Source organism: Garra rufa, chromosome 11 (genome assembly GCF_049309525.1).
Source record: "Garra rufa chromosome 11, GarRuf1.0, whole genome shotgun sequence".
In the NCBI taxonomy this organism is placed as follows: domain Eukaryota; kingdom Metazoa; phylum Chordata; class Actinopteri; order Cypriniformes; family Cyprinidae; genus Garra; species Garra rufa.
In genome coordinates this window covers 42,500,466-42,525,216 of record NC_133371.1, presented here as the reverse complement: position 1 = coordinate 42,525,216, position 24,751 = coordinate 42,500,466, and the positions used below count along the sequence as shown (strand labels likewise).

The window sequence follows — 24,751 nt, the reverse complement described above, 5'->3', positions numbered from 1 at the left end:
CATCCGACTGTGTCTTATTGAGACAGACGAGTCGTAATGGAGACCATCTGTGCCCATCCTGTTCAATCAAGAGCTCACCTCGCTCTCTCTGACTCTCTTTGTCCTTTTCTTATGATGGCACAGGTTACAGAGAGTGATTTGGATCAGTATGTCTGGAAAAATTAACAGCCGCCTCGTTTACAGAAATGAATCTGCACTTGCTGTTGTTAATTTATATAAAACATTTGGTACTTTATAATGGGTCTTTTTTTTTTTTTTAAATGATCAAGTATGAGTTCTAGATTTTATTTTTTTATTAATACTTATTATATTAAGCAAGGATGTATTAAATTCATCAAAAGTGACAGTATGGACATTTATAATGTGCCAAAAGAATTATATTTCAAATAAATATTTTTATTTTTTCTATACATCACAAAGAAAGTATCGTTTTCAACAAAATATGACGCAGCACAATTTTTTGAATATTGATAATAATCAGAAATGTTTCTTGAACAGCAAATAAGCATATTAGAATGATTTCTGCAGGATCATGTGACACTAAAGACTAGATTAATGATGCTGAAAATTCAGTTTTGGATCACAGAAATAAAATATGTTTAAAATATTTTCTTTTGTAATTGTAATAATATTTCAGAATATCATTGTTTTTTCTGCATTTTTAATCAAATAAATGCAGCCTTGATGAGCATAAGGAAACTTTTGAACTGTAGTATGTATAACAATTTAATATCAGAAATATGACACATACACTACCACTTAAAAGTTTGCGATCTTTTTAATTTTATGTTTTTAAAGAAGTCTCTTATGCTCATTAAGGCTGCATTTATTTGATCAAAAATACAGAAAAAAACTGTAATATTGCATAATGTTATTAAAATATAAAATAATTGTTTTTGTTTTAATATACTTTAAAATACAATTTATTTCTGTGATGCAAAGCTGAATTTTCATCAGCTGTTACTCCAGTCTTAAGTGTCACATGATCCTTCAGAAATCATTCTAATATGCTGATTTATTGTTAGAATTATTAATGTTGAAAGCAGTTGTGCTGCCAAATATTTTTTTGTAACCGGTGATTCTTTTTTTCAGGATTCTTTGATGAATAACAAGTTAAAAAGAACAACTTTTATTCAAAATAAAAAATTCTAACAATGTAAATCTATGCTATCAATTTTTTATTAATTTAACACAACCTTGGTGAATACAAGTATAAATTTCTTTAATAAAAAAAAAAAGAAAGAATACAAATTTACTGACCCCAAACTTTTGAACAATAGTGTATATTATTAGAAAACCTTTCTATTTTAAATAAATGCTGTTCCTTTTAACATTTTATTGACCAAAGAATCTTGAAAAAAGTATCTCAGGTTTCAAAAAAATATTAAGCAACTGTTTCCAGCACTGAAAATAAATCGGCATATTAAAACTCTGAAAATTCAACTTTAATTACAGATATGATTTCAATTTTAGTATATTAATATAGAAAACATTGTTTTATGTCGGTATAATATTTCACAATATTACATTTTTTCAGTATTTTTGATCAAATGAACACAGACAGCCTTGATGAGCATATGAAATATTAAAAAACATTACAAGTCTTACTGATCCCAAACTTTTGAGCGGTAGTATATATGTTTTTCTGCACAATATTTACTCATTTAATTGAGGAAAAAAATTGATCTTGCACCAGTGTTGTTTCCGTCAACGATGACGATGACGAAATCATTTCGTTGACGCCACTTTTTTTCATGACGATAACGAAACGTTGACGAGATAAAAATGGCTCATTGATGACTAACATGACGAGACGTGTGTGAGTTTTCGTTGACGAGACGAGAATAGACGAAAATGTTAGTGGGTGGTCCGTCAGACGTTTAAAATGCATGACATTTCTGCTTATTGTGCATGCCAATTAAAACCGGAAAATATCTGCCGCTATGGCAAGCCGTTTTAGCATTAAATACTCTTTGCTATACTAGTATGGCAAGCTGTTTTAGCATTCCATCCTTGTTTGTCTTTTATGTTTTAAAACATTCCTTCATTATTGTAATTATTGGTGAAAATAGTCGATCCGGAAGCTCACATTGTGTTGAAATATAGATCTGCTATTTTCAGAACTTAACTGACACTACCCAACAGCAAAATACATACTGACCTACATTAATTTGTTAAAAGACTACTTTTTCCCCTTTTTTGACTAAAACTAGACTAAAACCTTTTTGACTTTTCGTCGACTAAAATTGGACTAAAACTATCACATATAGAAGTGACTAAAATTTGACTAAAACTAATAACCATTTTAGTCCAAAAGACTAAGACTAAGACTAAATCTAAGATGGTTGTCAAAAACAACACTGTCTTGTACAACTGAAACATTGCTTTATTACCCAGTGCAATTCAGTCATTGAAAATAATGATTTCATGTTGATTTGTCGTTTCTAAATTGTTTGTCTCTTTGCATGTGTACAGGTTATCCCGGAGGTTACCCTACGACTGCCCCGACCTACACAGCCAACCTTTATCAGACAGGTAGCCCAGGATACCCGCAAGGTGAGCACACACACTCACACGCATGCTTTCTCAATACTATCCACTGAATATGGAGTATTACACACTTACATTAGCAAAAAATACACGATGAACATTTACACACTTTAGTTATCCATTAACAAACACATACAGTTCCTAATGCATTATGCTGTCCAGCCTCGTTTTGATAGTGCTGCATTGTAACTGAACAATTAAACAGTATGTTACTGTTTTATAGTACTGCGTCCAGCAATAAATCTTCATAAGGATTAGAAAATTGGCTTTATTTGTATTCATGTAACAGTGTACCTTGACAGCTACCGAAAGCTACTGTTTTGAGCTGCTCCCTGAAATCATTTCAGTCTATAAACCTGTTTGTGAATCGATCTGGAGAGATATATGCGAACAATGCATTCGCAAATGATATTTTGAAGTTTTTCAGGTGTAAATCTACATGATTTGACCTTAAGTTTCAGTCTTGAGAGAAACCGGACGCAGTGAGGATGAGTCACGTGAAGCAGGTTGACTTTAAGTGCAGATAATTTCCCATTAGTGTTGTGTTAACAGGTTCGTTTGAGCCAGCGGTGACTCGAGTTTTAGCACGGTTGAACTGTTTTGTTAAAAAAATAAGTAAGTAAACTGGATTTGTGCTGTAAGCAGACGTTTTTGGGTCGGGATGTAATTGGTGCAGTAGTGGGCTGGTTTGTGAGGTCTGTGGTGTGATCAGTGCTGTCCTGAACAGATGCTTGTGTAATTTCCTATGTAATGTTATGACATGCCACCTGCCATTTTCAGATGCTTATACAGACTGTTTCTTAGATTAGAGATCAAGCTGACATTTTGCTGTTGGAATCAGGTTTTTATAGATATAGAGTTATTCATATTCTCATGTTTGGTCTAGTTTCTGGCTTGCTTGGATATGATTTCAAATATCAGTGAATGGTACTTTTGGTTGACCAGCAGCTCTTGCACGCAATCAGATACATTTTCTCCACAAGTTCTTTTGGTTTCCACCCAGTATTTCCATTAAAAACAGGTATAGCTCAAAGATTTCTACTAGATTTTAAAATACAGTTGGGACAAAATCTGCAAAATAAGAGTGGTCATAAAATGCATGGTACTGTTTTTTTAGTACTGACCTTAATAAGATATTTCACATAAAAGATGTTTACTTTTACTTTATTGATCAAAATGACCCGGTTCAAAAGTTTGCACCTCCTTGATTCTTAATACTGTGTTCTTACCTGAATGATCCACAGCTGTGTTTTATTTTATTTTTTTGTAGTGATAGTTGTTCATGAGTCCCTTGTTTGTCCTGAACAGTTAAACTGCCTGCTGTTTTTCAGAAAAATCCTTCAGGTCCCACCCTTTGGTTTTGTAATTTTTTGCATTTGAACCCTTTCCAGCAACGACTGTATGATTTTGAGATCCATCTTTTCACACTGAGGACAACTGCGGGACTCATATGCAACTATTACAGAAGGTACCATGCATTAAGAGCTTGGGGGTGAAAACTTTTTGAATTTGAAGATCAGGGTAAATGTAACATATTTTGTTTTCTAGGAAACATCTACTACATCTTACTATCTTCTGTAGCCTCTGAAGGGCAGCACTAAATGAAAAAAATATAATATTTAGGCAAAATAAGAAAAATGCACACATCTCCATTCTGTTCAAAAGTTTTCACCCCCTGGCTTAATACATTGTTTTTCCTTCTGGAGAATCATGGAGTGTTTGAACCTTCTGTAATAGTTGCAAATGCGTCCCTCAGTTGTCCTCAGTGTGAAAAGATGGATCTTAAAATCACCCAGTCATTGTTGGAAAGGGTTCAAATACACAAAATGATGGAAAACCTGAAGGATTTTTCTGAAGAACAGCAGGCAGTTTAACTGCTCAGGACAAACAAGGGACTCATGAACAACTATCACTAAACAAACAAAAAAAACACAGCTGTGGATCATTCAGGTAACAACACAGTATTGGGGGATGTAAACTTTTGAACGGGGTCATTTCTCATTTTTATAAATTCAACTATTATTTTCTCTTGTGGACTATATGTAAACATATTTTATGTGAAATATCTTATTTAGGTCAGTACTAAATAAATAACATGCATTTTGGTCAAATAACATTTTGCAGATTCTGAAAGGGGGTGTAAACTTTTGACATCAACTGTACATATTACAAAAAATCTGAAAAAAGTGTGATTTTATCTGTGTGAATTATTAGCATTTAAAAGGGAATTATCATATATTTTGTTATTGACAAAAAAACTGCAATCAAATTTTTTAATAATGTCTTGGTGCAAATTATTCAAAATCCACAATAAGCTGACCTCTATTTAATGCCATTTGAAATTATATTTATGTCCATTTATTTCTCTTCATTTCTTTTTACATAGTTTATAGATTTTATATGACAATAAAAAATAACAATAAATAATAATACAAATGTCAGTAGCGATGAAGTCGAGCTATTTTTATGTATATTAATTCATTCGAATAATTACAAAATGATTTCATTGTTAAGTCAGTGTTAATTTTTACACTATTTTACATTAAGTGGAAAGTTTTTGCACATATTATTGATTTTAAACACCATTACTATGAACTATAGTCAGTTATTCCAGTGTTGTTTTCGTCAACAATGACGATGACGAAATCATTTCGTTGACGCCACTTTTTTTCATGACGATAACGAGTCGATGACGAGATAAAAATGGCTTGTTGATGACTAAAACATGACGAGACGTGTGTGAGTTTTCGTTGACGAGACGAGAATAGACGAAAATGTTAGTGGGTGGTCCGTCAGACGTTTCAAATGCATGACATTTCTGCTTATTGTGCATGCCAATTAAGTATCCAAGTATCTGCCGCTATGGCAAGCCGTTTTAGCATTAAATACTTTTTGTCATACTAGTATGGCAAGCCGTTTTAGCATTCCATCCTTGTTTGTCTTTTATGTTTTAAAACATTCCTTCATTATTGTAATTATTGGTGAAAATAGTCGATCCGGAAGCTCACATTGTGTTGAACTATAGATCTGCTATTTTCAGAACTTAAGTGACACTACCCAACAGCAAAATACTAACTGACCTACATTAATTTGTTAAAAGACTACTTTTCCCCCTTTTTTGACTAAAACTAGATTAAAACCTTTTTGACTTTTCGTCGACTAAAATTTGACTAAAACTATCACATATAGAAGTGACTGAAATTTGACTAAAACTAATAACCATTTTAGTCCAAAAGACTAAGACTAAGTCTAAATCTAAGATTGTTGTCAAAAACAACACTGTTATCAACCATATTTTCCTATTTTTATTTTCAGTATAGGCAAAATCTGCTAGTAGGTCGACCTCTGTGTATCTATTAAACGTATGGATCTAGACTATTCTTCCTATCATAATCATTATCATAAGTATCATGGCTATCATAACAGATATCTGAAACAGAAACGCATGCATGCATAAGTGCTGGGCTGAAGTGGCGCGGTGATGTCATGTGTGAGGCATCTATGCGGCAGAGTCCCATGCCATTGTGATTCCAGCAGTCTCTCTCTCTTTCTCTTTGTCCCTGTGTGCTCTCTTGTGTTTGGGAACATCCATGAGTTCACACCATCGCCCCCTTGTGGCTCTGACAGGATTGCTGCATTGGGAAGGAAGACTTTTAGAATTAAATACCATTTAAACATTTTGCTGATGCGTTTATCTGAAGTAACTTTAGTAATCTTATTACAGAGACAATCCTCCTGGAGTAATCTGGGTTATGTGGCTTTCTTAAGGCTAGTAGTTCATGATCTCCCTTTGAAGGATTTCAACCTACAATGTGACTGCTTAGATCTTTAACCTCTATGCCAAGTGACACTGATCTCTCTTTCTTATTTCTTGTTCTTATTTCTTATTTCTAATACTATTTTTGCAGTATATATAACTTGAACCATCAGCACTGATATAACTAGACTCCATGTGCTGAAATTTTTCAGTCTAAACTGCACTGTATGCAAGTTTTTCTATTCATTCAAATATAATCTATAATTCTGATTATAGAAATTTCAAGATTTTTATATATATATATATATAGAGAGAGAGAGAGAGAGAGAGAGAGAGAGAGAGAGAGGGAGCGATTTAGTATTAGACAGTAAACAAATGTTCTTTTCTGTTTTTTAAATCTTTTTTGAATATTTACTTTTTTATATATATTTTTTGCACTGCCAAATGTTAAAAAATGTACCATCTCTATATATATATTAGGCGGTATACAGATTTTTTTTAGTTGTTTCTTTTCTGTTTTTTGTCTTTATTGAATTTATAATTTTTATGTCTGTCTTGATTGATAATTCTGATTATGGAAATTTCTAGATTTTGAAATATTTTTGCACTACCAAATGTTAATATTTATATTAGGCAGTATAAAGATGTTTTTGTTGTTTCTTTTCTGTTTTTCTGAAAGTCTTTTTTTAATTTAGAATTTTAGAATTTAGAATTTTTCTTGTTTTGTGGTTACTTTTTAGAAATAAAGATCTTTTTTTATTCATTAGCTTTTTTTAATATATTTTTTTTCTTTTTTTGTGTCTTTCTTGATTGATAGTTCTGATTATGGAAATTTCAAGATTTTCAAGAGATATTTTCTCATTTGACTTTTTAAAAATAGAAAAACCTTTTTGAATATTTACCTTTATTAGTTTTTTCCTTTTTTGTGTCTTTCTTGATTGACAATTCAGAAATATTTTTGCACTGCCAAATTGTGTGTGTGTGTGTGTGTGTGTGTGTGTGTGTGTGTGTGTGTGTGTGTATACACACATATATATATATATATATAGATAGATAGATATATAGATATATAGATATAGATATAGATATATATGGTTTCTTTTCTGTTTTTTAAATCTTTTTTTGAATTTAGAATTTTAGAATTTAGACTTTTTCTTATATTGTGGTTACTTTTATTAAATGAATGTTTCCTTTTTTCCTTTTTTGTGTCTTTCTTGATTGCTATTACAGAAGTATACCAATGCCAAATAAAACACATTCAGCATATTACTGTCTTTTATACATGCCACAATATAATAGGTAACTAACAAGCTAGTTTGGTCATTTTAGCTGCACTAACCTGGGCAAAAATCAATGCTAAATTCAGCAACTTCTTGCTTTAGGATTGTGGGTAGTGTAGGCAGTTGAAATCAACTCTATCTTTTTTGGACTAGTATTTTTACTTCCAGCGCCTTCATTTTGGGATTTCTGTTAGTACAGGGACAATGATGGATTGTGAGTGGAGGATAGGACAGTCAGGGCGATTTTGGCGATTAAGATTTGGCCACACAGTCGTGACGCATGTGTGTAACCCTTCTTGTGTTGTTGTGTTTGTTTGGGACAGTGCTGCTGGTGAAGCAGGCCTGGCCCCAGACGGCATCTGCTCCGGGGCCCGCAGAAGGCTCCTATGACCTGGGCATGGACGCTGGCTCAGAGAGCAGGCAGTACCAGGCCTCATCTACAGCATTCAGTAAATATCATTACTATACTCTACTGTAACTGCTGTGTGTTCCCTTGTGACTCTATAACACACCCTTTCCCTGCACTGCATATAAAGAACACTTGCCCTCATTGTTCTGTTTTCTGAGTGCACAAACACACACACACATACTTTTGGCCCTGCAAGATCTGATCACATAATGACTTTCACGCATGCTGTGTAAACACACTTTACAACAGGTTCTGTTCCAAAACCTAGTGAGCTGCCCAGCCGCCTACTGCTTACATAGGCTTACATAGCATCCGAAGTCAAATGCATTTTTTTTTTAAATCAAATCACCAGAGATGTGATTTTTTTTTTTTCAGACCTGTAGTATGACCCATGTGAGTTCTGTAAATGCAAGAAAAAATGTAATAATATAAAATGATAATAATTTATTTTATTGTACAAGAGAGATATTGCAAGGTATTATATTTCTTTTTGATTTATTGATTTGTTTAAAATTTATAAATAAAAAAATAATATAATAATTTTTTTATTTTTAATATATTATGCCTATGAACTAACATGCTTATTGTATATTTATTTTGGTTTTGACTTAGATTTACAACAGCAACTGACATGAAGTGCTCTGAAGACTCAAATCATAATTTGCAATAAAATTTGACATTAGCATATAAAATGGTTTTTATAAAAATATATATTTATAATTGCACATTTTCTTGCTTTGTACACCAGCTTGTATGATTTTTTACACTGCATTCTAGGATTGTCCTCACTGCAGAAGATAAATGCAATACTAATTTGATTAAAAGTGTGAATTATTACTAATACTAATAAACTAATAAAGTTTTTCTTTATATATATATATATATATATATATTTCCATTTCAATTTTAGTTAAAGTTTTAATTACTGTGTGCTTTTGTCATTTTTATTAGTTATTTTCTGTTTTTATATATTTCACTTTTAGTTTTAGATATTTTAGTAGTTAACGTTTCAGTAGCAAAGATGTTTTTATGGTTTTAGGTAACTATCGAAGGCAACATATTATCTTTTGTGTCAGATTGTGTTTATGATGTCTAAAAACGGCATCTAGGTAGGCGGCTCACTAGGGTTTGTGACAGGCTATATCTCATATTGCATAATGGAGACATACCATCTAAGATCTAAGGTTTCATTCTCGCCGTAGACAGTCAGCAGGGCTTTTGGACTTGAGATTGCAGCATTAAATGAGTGTTGCGGAATTGAATTAGACTGATTGAACGGCTAAGCTAGACTAAAGAGAATTGAATCCGGTGTGTTGCATCAGTGGTTGGCCAAACGTGTAGTAAAGACTGACAGCGTGTCTTTGGTATGAAGGGAATTTGTTGGTGTGTTGTGTAACTAATAACGACCTCGAGCAATGCATTCTTCCCATTTGTGCAGCTTAAGTCACATTCTTGTGCATTTTTACTACTTTGTTGTCAACAATCCTCCAATAACAAGCTTAACAGATGTTCAATATGCGATGTCTCTGGCTTGAAAGGGTGTGTGTGCATTTGCACTACAAATGTGGCACACTTTTGTAGAATTACTGCGCACTCCTTTCTCACAACTCTAGTGTGCTTTACTGTTGCTTACCAGTAGGTGGCGACATTGAGGTTTTGGAAATTCAGTCAGAGATGCGTTATATTCGATTGTTGTGTGGCAGATGCCTACTCGTCCTTACGGTTTCTCTCTGTCATTCTCTGTTTCAGGATATACTGCTGGAACGCCTTATAAAGTGCCCCCTACTCAGACCAATGGAGCCCCTCCGCCCTATTCCCCATCTCCTAATCCCTACCAGACGGCCATGTACCCCATTAGAAGTGCCTATCCCCAGCAGAACCTCTATGCTCAGGTAAAACTCTAATCTGATCCGAAACAAGCTGGAATTACACCACAATCCATAATTACAGTAATGTTTTGTTGTGCTTTGACTAAGAAAGAAATCAAACTTGTCCCTTCCAAATTTATTCTGCATTATTAATCAAAAACCTTTCAGAATATATTAATTTGCTTAACTTGAAACGACTTTCTCTCTTCTCTTTTTAGCTGACAACACCTAGGTCAAACCATAACTATGCAATTATTGTAAAATCTTGCTAATAGTTAATGCATTAATAACCCTGGACCACAAAACCAGTCATAAAGGGTCTTTTTTTATTGAGATGTATACATCATCTCTGAAAGCTGAATAAATACGCTTTCCGTTGATGTATGGTTAGGATTTGTTAGGAACTGTTTGAAAATCTGGAATCTGAGGGTGCAAAAAATCTAAATACTGAAAAAATTGCCTTTAAAGTTGTCCAAATGAAGTTCTTAGCAATGCATATGACTAATCAAAAATTAAGTTTTGATATATTTACGGAAGGGAATTTACAAAGTGTCTTCATGGAACATGATCTTCACTTAATATCCTAATGATTTTTGGCATAAAAGAAAAATTGATCATTTTGAAAATACAATGTATTTTTGGCTATTGCTAAGGTAAGACTGGTTTTGTGGTCCAGGGTCACATTTCATTAGTGCAATAAAGATTACAATAAGTAATAATACCAAATAATGGTGCAAATAAACATAAAATCAATTTCCAGTTAATAAAATAATGCATTTTCTTATCATAGAATATATAACATTACTGAAGTAAAATGGACAGCAAATGCTGTACCATAAGTACTGTATTGTTATCTGAAATACTTTGGAGTGCAGTAAATATGCTAATTATTTAGCACAGTGCTATTTTAGTTTTATTTATAGTTTCAGTTTTTTTTAAGTCAAGTCAAGTCAAGTCACCTTTATTTATATAGCGCTTTTAACAATACAGATTGTGTCAAAGCAATTGCACAGTATTTAAACAGCACAATAGTGTGTAAGTAACGTATTATTGTAAATAACCAATTTTCAGTTAAAGGCAGTTCATCAATGAATTCAGTGATATCATCATCCAGTTCAGTTCAAATAGTATACGATATCGCTGGAAAGTGTCCCCAACTAAGCAAGCCAGAGGCGACAGCGGCAAGGAACCAAAACTCCACAGGTGACAGAAATGGAGAAAAAAACCTTGGGAGAAACCAGGCTCAGTCGGGGGACCAGTTCTTCTCTGGCCAGACGAAACCAGCAGTTTGTACCAATGTCTGATTGTAGAGAAGTCGTCAGGATCCCGTGGTGTGGCACCGATGGCCGTCTAGGTTGGCGAGGTCTTCATTGATGATCCATCTCTGGAGCTCATCTGGTTGACATCCACGGCTATTGAAGTCATCTCCAGGTGGTGATCCATGGTCTAAGCTGGGTGCGGACTGGATCCGGGGGACTGGAGTGACCATCTGATCTGGATACAGGCTGAGTCTGGTGGCTACGGTGACCTCGGAATAAGAATGAAACAGATTTATATTAGCATAGCTGCCTTTCTTTTTACGATGCAACGAGTGCATCAGGTGTTATGGGAGGTGTTTTCGGTTCCGGTTGACCTAATTAATGCAGCCTAGCAATCCTTTAACGAATTTGAGTTATAGGAATCTGTAAAAGTTTTATGTGTAAGCCAGGTTAAAGAGATGTGTCTTTAATCTAGATTTAAACTGACAGGAGTGTGTCTGCCTCCCGAACAGTGTTAGGTAGATTGTTCCAGAGTTTAGGCGCTAGATAAGAAAATGATCTGCCGCCCGCAGTTGATTTTGATATTCTAGGTATTATCAAATTGCCAGAATTTTGAGAACGCAGCGGACGTGAGGGACTATAATGCGATAGAAGCTCGCTCAAGTACTGAGGAGCTAAACCATTGAGGGCTTTATAAGTAGTTAGTAAGATTTTAAAATCTATACGATGTTTTATAGGGAGCCCATGCAGTGCTGACAGAACCGGGCTAATATGGTCATACTTTCTAGTTCTAGTAAGAACTCTAGCTGTAGCATTTTGGACCAGCTGGAGTTTATTTATTAAGCGTGCAGAACAGCCACCCAATAAAGCATTACAATAATCTACCCTTGAGGTCATGAACGCATGAATTAATGTTTTAAATAACTGTAGCATTTTTATATTTCTATTTAGCTTTCATTTGTTCTAGTTTTAGTACTACAACTTAAACAGTTAAGATTATTTCAGTTTATTTCTAATTTTATTTAGCTTCAGCTTTTTCATCTAGTATTTATATTTTATTTTAGTTTAATTAAAGGAGTAGTTCACTTTCAGAACAAAAATGTACAGATAATGTACTCACCCCCTTGTCATCCAAGATGTTCATGTCTTTCTTTCTTCAGTCGTAATGGAATTATGTTTTTTGAGGAAAACAGGATTTCTCTCCATATAACGGACTTCTATGGTGCCCCCGAGTTTGAACTTCCAAAATGCAGCTTCAAATGGCTCTAAACGATCACAGCCGAGGAAAGAAGTGTCTTATCTAGCGAAACAATCGGTTATTTTTTTTATTACAATTTATATAGTTTTTAACCTCAAATGCTCATCTTGTCTAGTTCTGTGTGTACTATGTGTAGAGATTAAAATGTATATAAATTGTAAATGTTTTTAGAAAATAACCGATTGTTTCGCTAGATAAGAGCCCTTTGAAGCTGCATTTAAACTGCATTTTGGAAGTTCAAACTCGGGGGCACCATAGAAGTCCACTATATGGAGAGAAATCCTGAAATGTTTTCAAAAAACATAATTTCTTTACAACTGAAGAAAGAAAGACATGAACATCTCGGATGACAAGGGAGTGAGTACATTATCTGTAAATATTTGTTATGAAAGTGAACTACTCCTTTAAGCTTTATTTAAATTACCGAAAATGTTTTGTAATAGTTGGTACTGTGGCACTGCATCAACTCCGGCATAGCAATCTGACCATAGTAAATGTTAAAATAATGTGGTTTAGCATCTAAAACCATCACCAGAGTCATTTTGGTTAGTTGATGATTTGTAATCAGCTTAGACCCTTTAATTGCCACATAACTAGGACTTTTGGGATTTGTTCCCATAACACTCACCATCACAGTACAATGAATCATCACTTCCAGGTTCTGAACCTGCAGCGTTTTAGCTCCCTGTCATCAGTGTTGTAATTTAAGTTGATCTTCTTCTCAGGGTGCTTATTACACACAGCCAGTGTACGCCGCCCAGCCTCATGTAATCCACCACACCACCGTGGTTCAGCCCAACAGCATCCCCTCCGCCATCTACCCCGCTCCTGTACCCGCACCCCGCTCCAATGGCGTGGCCATGGGAATGGTGGCCGGAACAACGATGGCCATGTCTGCCGGTAAGACGCTCAAAAATGATAATATTGTTGAAGCTGAGAAATAATATAAACTATATAATAAATAGCTCCCTTATTTGTCCTTCTTCAGAATAATCCTTTAGCTTCCATAAATTCCTTGGTTTTTCAGCATTTTTGTGTATTTGAACCCTTTTCAACAATGACTGTATGATTTTGAGATCCATCTTTTCACACTGAGGACAACTGAGGGACTCAGCAGCAATTACAGATGATTCAAACACTCACTGATGCTCCAGAAAGAAAAAACAAAGCATTAAGCCAGGGTGTAAACTTTTGAACAAAATGAAAATGTGTACATTTTTCTTATTTTGCCTAAATATCTTCTTTTTTTTTTCATTTTGTACTGCCCTTCAGAAGCTACAGAAGATATTTACATGTTTCCCAGAAGACAAAATTAGTTAAATTTACCCTGATCTTCAAATTCATAATGCATTGTGTTTCCTTCGGAAGCATCAGTGAGTGTTTGAACCTTCTGTAATAGTTGCAATGGTAAGTCTCTCAGTGTGAAAAGATGGATCTCAAAATCATCCAGTCATTGTTGGAAAGGGTTCAAATGCACAAAAATGCTGGGGAAAAAAAACAAAGAATTTGTGGGACCTAAAGGATTTTTCTGAAGAACAGCAGGCAGTTTAACTGTTCAGGACAAACAAGGGACTCATGAACAACTATCACTATATAAACCAAAAAAAAATAAAAAATACAGCTGTGGATTATTCAGGTAACAACACAGTATTAAGAATCAAGGGGGTGAAAACTTTTGAAAAGGGTCATTTTTAATAAATTACAGTATTGTTTTCTCTTGTCGATGAGTAAATGTTTTATTCAGGTCAGTACTACATAAAAAAATAACACGATAATGTGTATTAAAAATTATGATAAATGATAATTTACATAATTTTAATTTAATAATTAGATTTATTACAAATAATAAAAAAACACAATATGCATATAATTGTGTGTGTGTGTGTGTGTGTGTGTGTGTGTGTGTGTGTGTGTGTGTGTGTGTGTGTGTGTGTGTGTGTGTGTGTGTGTGTAGGTTATTTTTTTGGTATTTTTAAATAAAAATACATTTATTATTTTTTTAAATATAGAAAATATTTTTTTATAAAAATTCATATAAATATTATATATACATTTTTTTAATTATCAAATGATATCTTTAAACAATTAATATGAAATTTATTTTTATAATTATAAAAAAAAATTTTTTAATTTGACTGTATTGGTATTGCTCTCATAGTGGTTCCAGGACTCCATGTGTTTTATATGATGAAGATACTTTATAGTAAACATTTTGATGAACAAAAATGACCTTTGAATTTCTTCATACAGGAACCTTGCTGACCACCCCTCAGCACACTCCGATCGGAGCACACCCCGTCACCGTGCCAACGTACCGACCCCAAGGAACACCTGGGTACAGCTACGTGCCACCTCACTGGTAGAGCCCACCTGCCAATCATGTGAGTTCCCACCCACTCGACTCATCCGTCTTGGCTCCACCCACCCAGTGCAGAGCAATCGCTTACTACTTGTTTTCCCCTCTCTCTCTCTCCTTCAGATCTGGAGTTAAACATTGTATGCAACTACTCAAGTCTTACATCGGCGCTCTGTGCTCAACAGTGAGGCGCCACGTCTGTTTGCAAGAACAAAAAGAGAAAAAAGTGCAAGGGTCACTTTATGCATTCTTACGTGTTTTTGTAAAAGCTGCTTTTTTATCTTTTAATTTAATTTTGATTTTTTTTTTTTTTTTTTCTTCTCATTTTATTTTGGGATGATGTTCTTGCATTAGGTTATTTTAATTCTTCATTGTTCCATAGTTATTCTATAAGAACTCCAGAATGATTTCGACCAATCACGACCTGTCTTTGTGTTCAGTATAAACGCTGGTGTGTAGGAATGTACCGACGCAATATCAGCACCACTCGGATCATAATCATCCACTTATGCTGCCAAATTTTATAACCTTTAGATATTAGCACAGGGTTCGTTCGTTTTCCTGTATTTATTTACAGCAGAGTTTCATTTCAGCCTTCCCGAGCGCTTGGGGAGTCCTTCTAGGAAATGTCATTTCATCCAACTCGGTTCTCCCTCATTTCGTTCTGTCATCGATAACAAGGGTGTCTTCCAGCTTGTAGCTGTTCATGTAGATTTGTAAGGAATATATCATTAGTAGGGCAGTGCAAACGTGGTTTAACCTTCATTAGGATATACAGTAATCTTAGTTATTCACTAAATAGAGAACGTTTGAGTGAGCTGGTTACTTTATTAGCTTATGTGTCAGGATAGCGTAAGCTTCGGAACTATAACGTGTATATTCGATTTATATAAATGTGCGCGCGTGGGTGCTCTCGCAGGGAACGCGGCGGCATGCGCTCACGGTGAATTTCGAGGAGAAAATCTATCGGTGGCACTTAGCTGGAGCCTCTGGGTGCGATGTCATCCCGCCGGCGTCGAAACACGTGCCAACTTTGAGGCCAGACGGGGCGGACGCTACTCTGACGGAACGATTAAGATGGCATTGAATTAAAGGGACATCGCAGATAGCACTAAATGCAAAAAAAACAAAAAAAAACGAAAAAACGTTGGCGTTCCGGCATTCATTTCAAATCAGCTCCGGGTCTAGAGTGGGTCTGACCCCTGGTCCTCTGTGAATCCTTGCACAGATTTTAGGCGTAGAAACGGAGTTGTTCAATGCAATAATACGAACGGCCTGCTTGAATGGCTTTTAATTGTAATTTACAGCATTTTTAGAAAGAGATAAAGAGAGAATTTTCATTTCCTATTCCGAGGCCTCGCCTGTATCCATGAATAGTGTACTCAGAAGTGACATATCAAGTATTCTATAAAAATCTTATCATACCGAAGCATTGCACATTGACAAATAGACGTAACTTAATAACCAATTATACGGTACACTCTCATATTTAATGATGTAATTAAGAAACTCGAGCATTTACTCTGCAAACCGTTAGTCTTGGTAATGTCTCTGGAAGTAATATTATTGTCAGTACAGAACAGTATCACTCTTTTTTTTTTTGTTGATGTTGTTTCGTTGGCTAAGCGACCACTAGTTCGATATATAGTACACTCAAAGTGGGAAGGAGCGATTCTCTGATCTTATGTGAAAGTCATAACGTCTAGTAATGCATGTGTCATGCGGGTGAATGCAGCATAGCGTAATCGGATGGAAACTATGCCCTTGCGAAGCATGGTTGCATCATGTTGAATTGCAGCTTATGGATTGCTTTTAATAATACATTTACATTATAGCACATTCCCTTCGGTATTTTTCGTTTAAGTAAAGGGAGAGAGTGAGGGCATAGAGTGGCTGAAGCCTGTTTTTGCTTTTTTTTTTTCCTGTGGATTTTTTATTTACATTAACAAAAGCAGTATAACAAATATGAATCATGGACGATTGATCAAAACTTCAACGGAAATTGTTATTAAAAAATAAAATAATAATTAAAATATCTAAAATAGGCTCCATTTTCTTCATGCAAAATAAAAAAATATATATTTCTTTATTTTCAGGTTAAATGCCTAGAAATGTTCTAGACAGGTTTCATGATAGTCATCTGAAAATGACTATCATTTCCTTTAGTAAGAGCAAATCTGTTTGGCAAAAGCAAGTTATAGACCTTAGGTCTATGTGTAATATGTGACCCTGGACCACAGAACTAGTCATAAGTTGAACGGGGGTTTATTTGTAGCATTCGCCAACAATGCATTGAATGGGTCAAAATACTAAATTTTTCTTTTATGCCAAAAATCGTTAGGATATCAAAACTTAAATTTTGATTAGTAATATGCATTGCTAAGAAGTTAATTTGGACAACTTTAAAGGTGATTTTCTCAAATTTTTATTTTTATTTATTTATTTTTTTTTGCACGCTCAGATTCCAGATTTTCAAATAGTTGTATCTCGGCCAAATATGATCCTATCCTAACAGACCATACATAAATGGAAAGCTTATTAAATCTCAGTTTCAAAAAATGACCCTTCTGATTTGTTTTGTGGCCCAAAGTCACATATTAGTGTAACGAATTTTATTCAGATGGATGTCATCGATAAGTAATGCAAATTAGTCGAACCGGCTCACTGGTTGATTATTGGATGAAATCACATAATTCTAAGCATGTTCGCATGCTCTGTCTCGCACTCTCTGCCCTGCTCTTTCCTTTTCTAGTCTTATACAGTATTATATCAAGCAGTGAACTATATTTTCTGTGTCTTTGCATAAGTTTGCGTCATAAGACTTGATGGACGCAATGAATCACTGTAGGCGACATATGAAACCGGTCTGAACCGCAAGCAGACAGACGTCAGACCTCTGAACTCTAGGACTAGAGTGACCTTTAACACTGCAAAACGAATAAAGGGTTTGGATTTGGAACGAGAGGACATTACCATCCACTCTGACATGTAATTTAGGCGCTTTTTACGTAAGTGTTATTTAAAGTTTTAATTAACGGTTGATGTTCATTTTTCTTTAATAGGAGATCTTTATAGTTGATCTGGAGTGGAGTGATACAGTCCATGTGGTTGAGAGGCATTTCAGAGCACAAGTCTTCAAAGGGTTTCCTCTACACGCGTTTCCCCAAATCTGTCTTTCTCTTCTTCGAAGAGTTCAGCCATTCAGCTACAGTTCAAATAACAGCTGGGCTTTTCGTGAAAATTAGAGTTACATGTATTTAAAGGGATTGTATGAAAACATCCAACTGAACAGAAATGTCGTTTTTGGATGAATTGTTCCTTTAATCCTGAACAGTTGTATCAGAAAGCTTGGCACACATTATTCCAGCGAGGGTTTTTGATCTTTTTCTCCCATTTAAAAACAAACTGATCCGTTTCCTGTGAAACCAGGTGGTCTTTCCGGGTGTCTTTTCGCTCGGTCGTGGTGTGGAAGAGGCTTCGGAGCTTTCAGTTTTTTCTGTTTGGATCGTTTCGATGTTGATATTGCAAACCCATGCACTGTTCTGTTTTTTGGTTTCAGGGCATCGATCAAAGGATTGTTTACTAGCGCCCGTGATGCATGCATCGGGTTATTAGCTCTAGTGAGGTCAGCGTCGCGTCACCAGTATGTAAAGGTATTTCTAACGTAATTGTGGCACTGGATTCACGCTCTCGCTGAAAACCTGTGATATGTACCATAGGCTTTGATGCAAACCAACAAACGAGGGGTTGCTAGTTCACGCTACTGTTTAGGAAAGTGGCTTTTTGTGTTCGATCCGTATGGAGAAAAAGACTTTGTTGTTTGCATTCTAAATGTAAAGCAAAAAGGGGAAAGTCTTCCAGAATTTCTGTGTTTAAGAGCCCTTGCCCCATAGTATGTATGATGCACTACTGCACGGTTCTGGCACCATCGAGATCTCATTCCTGCGAGGTTCTGGCAGGTCCGAGCGCGTTTTCGCCGGTGCGGTCCAGACCGTGCCGTCGGACCATTTGAGCAAGGAGACCCACATCAGGCTTGTGAAATGAAGTGTAAAACTGTTTTTATTATTTTGGGGTTTCTTTATTGTTTTGTTTTGTTTTTGAAGATCAGTTAGTGATCTCTGTGACATAATTAAGCCAAGTTTGTAATTGTATAATATTTACTGTAAGATGTAGAACATTCAATAACTATTAAAATCTTTCCAAAAAAAAAAAAAAACCTGTTGTTGTTTTTTATTGCTACCACACACTCAAATGTATATTGCTGATTTTGAATTAACGGGTTAAATTTTTTATCTGGTCACTTACATTTAATGTGTCAGTGGAATTATATTAAAAAGAAAGAAAGGTTGGCACACCACATGCAGCTCAAATTAAAATAATGTTTATTTCATTTTTTTCACCACAGGTGATGTTTCAAGTTATATGGCTCTTCATCAAACAATGAAAAACCTTTCTTTTTATTGTTTACAATAGTTGAGCACCCTCAGTTTCTTGTTGCCCGTCAGATGTGTGCCTTTCTATTTTGGAATCTGTAAATTTGACAAATGTAAATAGTATAGAAATATAATATATTATAGAATTTATATTTATTATTTGTATAATATTTAAATATGTCTGATATGTATTAATATCACATATATACACTTTGGGGGGGGGTTGTTTTTTTATTAATAAATGTATTTATTTTTTATTGCATTGATAATGTACAGTTGAGGTCAAAAGTTTACACACACCCTACAGAATCTGCAAACTAATTTATTTTACCAAAATAAGAGGGATCATACAAAATGTTTATTTAGTACTGACCTGAATAAGATATTTACATAAAAGATGTTTACATATAGTCCACAAGAGAAAATAATAGTTGAATTAATAAAAATAACCTTTTTTTGTGATCAGGGTAAATTTAACTTATTTTGTATTCTGGGAAACATGTAAGTATCCTCTGTCGCTTCTGATAGGCAGAACTAAATGAAAAAAAAAAAAGATATTTAGGCAAAATAAGAAAAATTTACACATCTTCATTCTGTTCAAAAGTTTTCACTCCCCTGCTCTTAATGCATTGTTTTTCCTTTTGGAGCATCAGTGAGTATTTGAACCTTCTGTAATAGTTGCCTATGAGTCCCTCAGTTGTCCTCAGTGTGAAAAGATGGATCTCAAAATCATACAGTCATTGTTGGAAAGGGTTCAAACACACAAAAATGCTAAAAAACAGAATTTGTGGGATCTGAAGGATTTTTCTGAAGAACATCAGATAGTTTAACTGTTCAGGACAAACAAGGGACTCATAAACAACTGTCACTGAACAAAAAAAAACACAACTGTGGATCATTCAGGTAACTGAGGACAATTCAGGGACTCATATGCAGCTATTACAGAAGGTCCAAATGCTTACTGATGCTCCAGAAGGAAAAAACATGCGTTAGAGCCAGGGGTGAAAACTTTTGAACAAAACGAAGATGTGTACAATTTTCTTGCCTAAATATCATACTTTTTTCATTTAGTACTCCCCTTCTGAGGCTACAGAAGATAGTTAAATGTTCCCCAGAAGACAAAATAAGAAAACACTCTATTCTGTTCAAAAGTTTTCACCCCTTGGCTCTTAATGCATTGTTTTTTCCTTTTGGGGCATCAGTTGTCCTCAGTGTGAACAGATGGATCTCAAAATCATGTCGGAAAGGGTTCAAACACACAAAAATGCTGAAAAAACTGAATTTGTGGGACCTAAAGGATTTTTCTGAAGAACAGCAGGCAGTTCAGAACAAACAAGGGACTCGTGAACAACTATCACTAAACAAAAAAAGGTAACAACACAGTATTAAGAATCAAGGGGATGTAAACTTTTTAATGGGGTAATTTTTATATCTTGTGGACTTTTTAACCAGCTAACTTGTTTTAAATAACCTAAGCCAACAAAAATAACTTTCTTAATTCTTAAATCTTTAATCATTGTGTTTTAACTTTACTCATATTTTAAAAGCAGAAGCCAGACACTGTTTCAACTGATTTTGTGCAACAATTCTTGTGCAACAAACCCTGAAATGTGAATGAGTCTCTTCAAGTGTCAGCAGGTCATTTTATCTTCTACATTTGGAAACGAGTGGATATACTCGTTGCAGCACGTATGGAGTCGTGTTTCCTACATTCCCAGAGACTTTCAGTGGCAGCGGAGACCAGGAGGAGATGTAACATCTACAGTTTTATCATAGTTCACAGACTATGATGTACCTGCAATCTTTTGATAAAACACATTTACACAAGAGTATAATATTAGTATAGATTATAATAGTGAATTTAATTCAAACAGTCAGATTGATAGTATTGCGTTTCAAATAAGACCAAACCTCAAATTAATTCAGTCATAATTCTTGACTGTTATATTAAGTGTTAAGCAACTGTTATTATAACTTGGTGAAAATATATATGATATTATTATAATGAAGTGAAATAAGTTAAACCATTTTGAATATACTAAAGAGCTGATATGTCAAGATCTGTCGTCAAACCACTTTAATGTTTCAGTGCATATTTAAAAAAGTCCAATTTTTATGTAACTATAGTGTCACGGTTGATTGACTTAACAGCCATTAACAAATATAATGTATTTGTTTAGTATCTACCAGCGACAGGGCTAACATCTGTCATTCTTGTTCACTTTTAACCAGCATATTAGAGATGAAAAGAGAAGTAAGTTTAGATTTAAATGCAGTGGAATTTTAGACAACATTAAGAAATTATGTTTAAAAGTAATAATAATGAATCATGCTTTTTTCCTGAAAATTTCCAGTGAAGACATTTTGATAAGGCAGAAAGATTTCACAAGAACTTCAAGAAGAATATAGCAAGCTAGATAAACACGTTTGTCAAGACAAACTTTAAATTTGCCAGAAAGCCAAACCGACAAGTTTGAAAAGTTTGAAAGCTTTAATAACTTTAATAAGTTGATAAATAGATAACATGTGTCTAGCATGATTAGCATGATTAACAAGTTGCTAGCATGTGTCTAGCATTATTAGCATGTTGCTAACATGTTTCGCAACGTTTCTTGCATGCTTAGCAAGTTAGCATGTTTCTAGCATTATTTGCATGTTGCTAGCATGTTTTTAGCATGATAAACAAGTTGTTAACATGTTTCTATCATGATTAGCATGTTGTCATCATGTTTCTAGCATTATTTGCATGTTGCTATCATGTTTCTATCATGATTAGCATGTTGCTAGCATGTTTTTAGCATGATAAACAAGTTGTTAACGTGTCTAGCATGATTAGCATGTTGTTAACATGATTCTAGCATGATTAACAAGTTGCTAGCATGTTTCTATCATGATTAAAAAGTTGCTAGCATGTGTTTAGCATAATTTGCATTTTGCTAACATGTTTCTATCAAGATTAGCATTTAACTATCATGTTTTAGCATGATAAACAAGTTGTTAACATGTGTCTAGCATGATTAGCAAGTTGCCAGCGTGTGTGTAGCATTATAAGCATGTTGCTAGCATTATTAACATGATAAACAAGTTTTTAACATGTGTCTAGCATTATTAGCATGTTGCTAACATGTTTCTAGCATGATTAGCATGTTGCTAGCATGTTTTAGCATGATAAACAAGTTGTTAACATGTGTCTAGCATTATTAGCATGTTGCTAACATGTTTCTAGCATGATTAGCGAGTTGCTAGCGTGTGTCTAGCATTATTAGCATGTTGCTTACATGTTTCTAATGTGATTAGCAAGTTGATAATGTGTCTAGCATGATTAGCAAAGTTGCTAGCATGATTCTAGCATGACTAACAAGTTGCTAGCATGTTTCTATCATGATTAGCAAGTTGTTAACATGTTTCTAGCATTATTTGCATGTTGCTAACTTGTTTTTATCATGATTAGCATGTTGCTAGCATGTGTCTACCATTATTTGCATTTTGCTAACATGTTTCTATCATTATTAACATCTAACTATCATGTTTTAGCATGATAAACAAGTTGTTAACATGCGTCTAGCATGACTAGCAAGTTGCCAGCGTGTGTCTAGCATTCTAAGCATGTTGCTAACATGTTTTTAGCATAATTAGCAAGTTGCTAGCATGTTTCTAGCATTACTAGCAAGTTGCTAGCATGTGTCTAGCATTATTAGCAAGTTGCTAGCATGTGTCTAGCATTATTAGCATGCTGCTAACATGTTTAGCAACGTTTCTTGCATGCTAAGCAAGTTGTTAGCATGTTTCTAGCATTATTTGCATGTTGCTAGCATGTTTTTAGCATTATAAACAAGTTGTTAACATGTTTCTATCATGATTATCATCTAACATCATGTTTTAGCATGATAAACAAGTTATTAACATGTGTCTAGCATGATTAGCAAGTTGCCAGCGTGTGTCTAGCATTATAAGCATGTTGCTAGCATTATTAACATGATAAACAAGTTTTTAACATGTGTCTAGCATTATTAGCATGTTGCTAACATGTTTCTAGCATGATTAGCATGTTGCTAGCATGTTTTAGCATGATAAACAAGTTGTTAACATGTGTCTAGCATTATTAGCATGTTGCTAACATGTTTCTAGCATGATTAGCGAGTTGCTAGCGTGTGTCTAGCATTATTAGCATGTTGCTTACATGTTTCTAATGTGATTAGCAAGTTGATAATGTGTCTAGCATGATTAGCAAAGTTGCTAGCATGATTCTAGCATGACTAACAAGTTGCTAACATGTTTCTATCATGATTAGCAAGTTGTTAACATGTTTCTAGCATTATTTGCATGTTGCTAACTTGTTTTTATCATGATTAGCATGTTGCTAGCATGTGTCTACCATTATTTGCATTTTGCTAACATGTTTCTATCATTATTAACATCTAACTATCATGTTTTAGCATGATAAACAAGTTGTTAACATGCGTCTAGCATGACTAGCAAGTTGCCAGCGTGTGTCTAGCATTCTAAGCATGTTGCTAACATGTTTTTAGCATAATTAGCAAGTTGCTAGCATGTTTCTAGCATTACTAGCAAGTTGCTAGCATGTGTCTAGCATTATTAGCAAGTTGCTAGCATGTGTCTAGCATTATTAGCATGCTGCTAACATGTTTAGCAACGTTTCTTGCATGCTAAGCAAGTTGTTAGCATGTTTCTAGCATTATTTGATTGCTAGCATGTTTTTAGCATTATAAACAAGTTGTTAACATGTTTCTATCATGATTATCATCTAACATCATGTTTTAGCATGATAAACAAGTTGTTAACATGTGTCTAGCATGATTAGCAAGTTGCTAATGTGTGTCTAGCATTATTAGCATGTTGCTAACATGTTTCTAATGTGATTAGCAAGTTGATAATGTGTCTATCATGATTAGCAAGTTGTTAACATGTTTCTAGCATTATTTGCATGTTGCTAACTTGTTTTTATCATGATTAGCATCTAACTATCATGTTTTAACATGATAAACAAGTTGTTAACATGTGTCTGGCATGATTAGCAAGTTGCCAGCGTGTGTCTAGCATTATAAGAATGTTGCTAACATGTTTTTAGCATAATTAGCAAGTTGCTAGCATGTTTCTAGCATTACTAGCAAGTTGCTAGCATGTGTCTAGCATTATTAGCAAGTTGCTAGCATGTGTCTAGCATTATTAGCATGCTGCTAACATGTTTAGCAACGTTTCTTGCATGCTAAGCAAGTTGTTAGCATGTTTCTAGCATTATTTGCATGTTGCTAGCATGTTTTTAGCATGATAAACAAGTTGTTAACATGTTTCTATCATGATTAGCATGTTGTTATCATGTTTCTAGCATTATTTGCATGTTGCTAACATGTTTCTATCGTGATTAGCATCTTGCTAGCATGTTTCTATCATGATTAACAAGTTGCTAGCATGTGTCTAGCATTATTTGCATTTTGCTAACATGTTTCTATCATGATTAGCATCTAACATCATGTTTTAGCATGATAAACAAGTTGTTAACATGTGTCTAGCATGATTAGCAAGTTGCTAGCGTGTGTCTAGCATTATTAGCATGTTGCTA

The 24,751-nt window shown here is 34.5% G+C and overlaps 1 protein-coding gene across 3 annotated transcripts in view; it reads left to right on the top strand.

Annotated features, from left to right (window-relative positions):
* fam168a (family with sequence similarity 168 member A) overlaps window positions 1–18,953 on the top strand; it is a 65,922-nt gene extending 46,969 nt beyond the window's left edge. For 2 of the 3 annotated variants that reach the window (XM_073850278.1, XM_073850279.1), the window contains 6 exons: window positions 2,476–2,556; window positions 7,911–8,036; window positions 9,746–9,888; window positions 13,107–13,281; window positions 14,632–14,762; window positions 14,861–18,953. In XM_073850278.1, coding sequence (XP_073706379.1) covers window positions 2,476–2,556; window positions 7,911–8,036; window positions 9,746–9,888; window positions 13,107–13,281; window positions 14,632–14,744 — 638 coding nt within the window. In that variant the 3' untranslated portion in view covers window positions 14,745–14,762; window positions 14,861–18,953. The remainder of the gene's footprint in view (window positions 1–2,475; window positions 2,557–7,910; window positions 8,037–9,745; window positions 9,889–13,106; window positions 13,282–14,631; window positions 14,763–14,860) is intronic. The other variant, XM_073850280.1, reaches the window with a different exon arrangement.
* The last annotated feature ends 5,798 nt before the right edge of the window (window positions 18,954–24,751 follow it).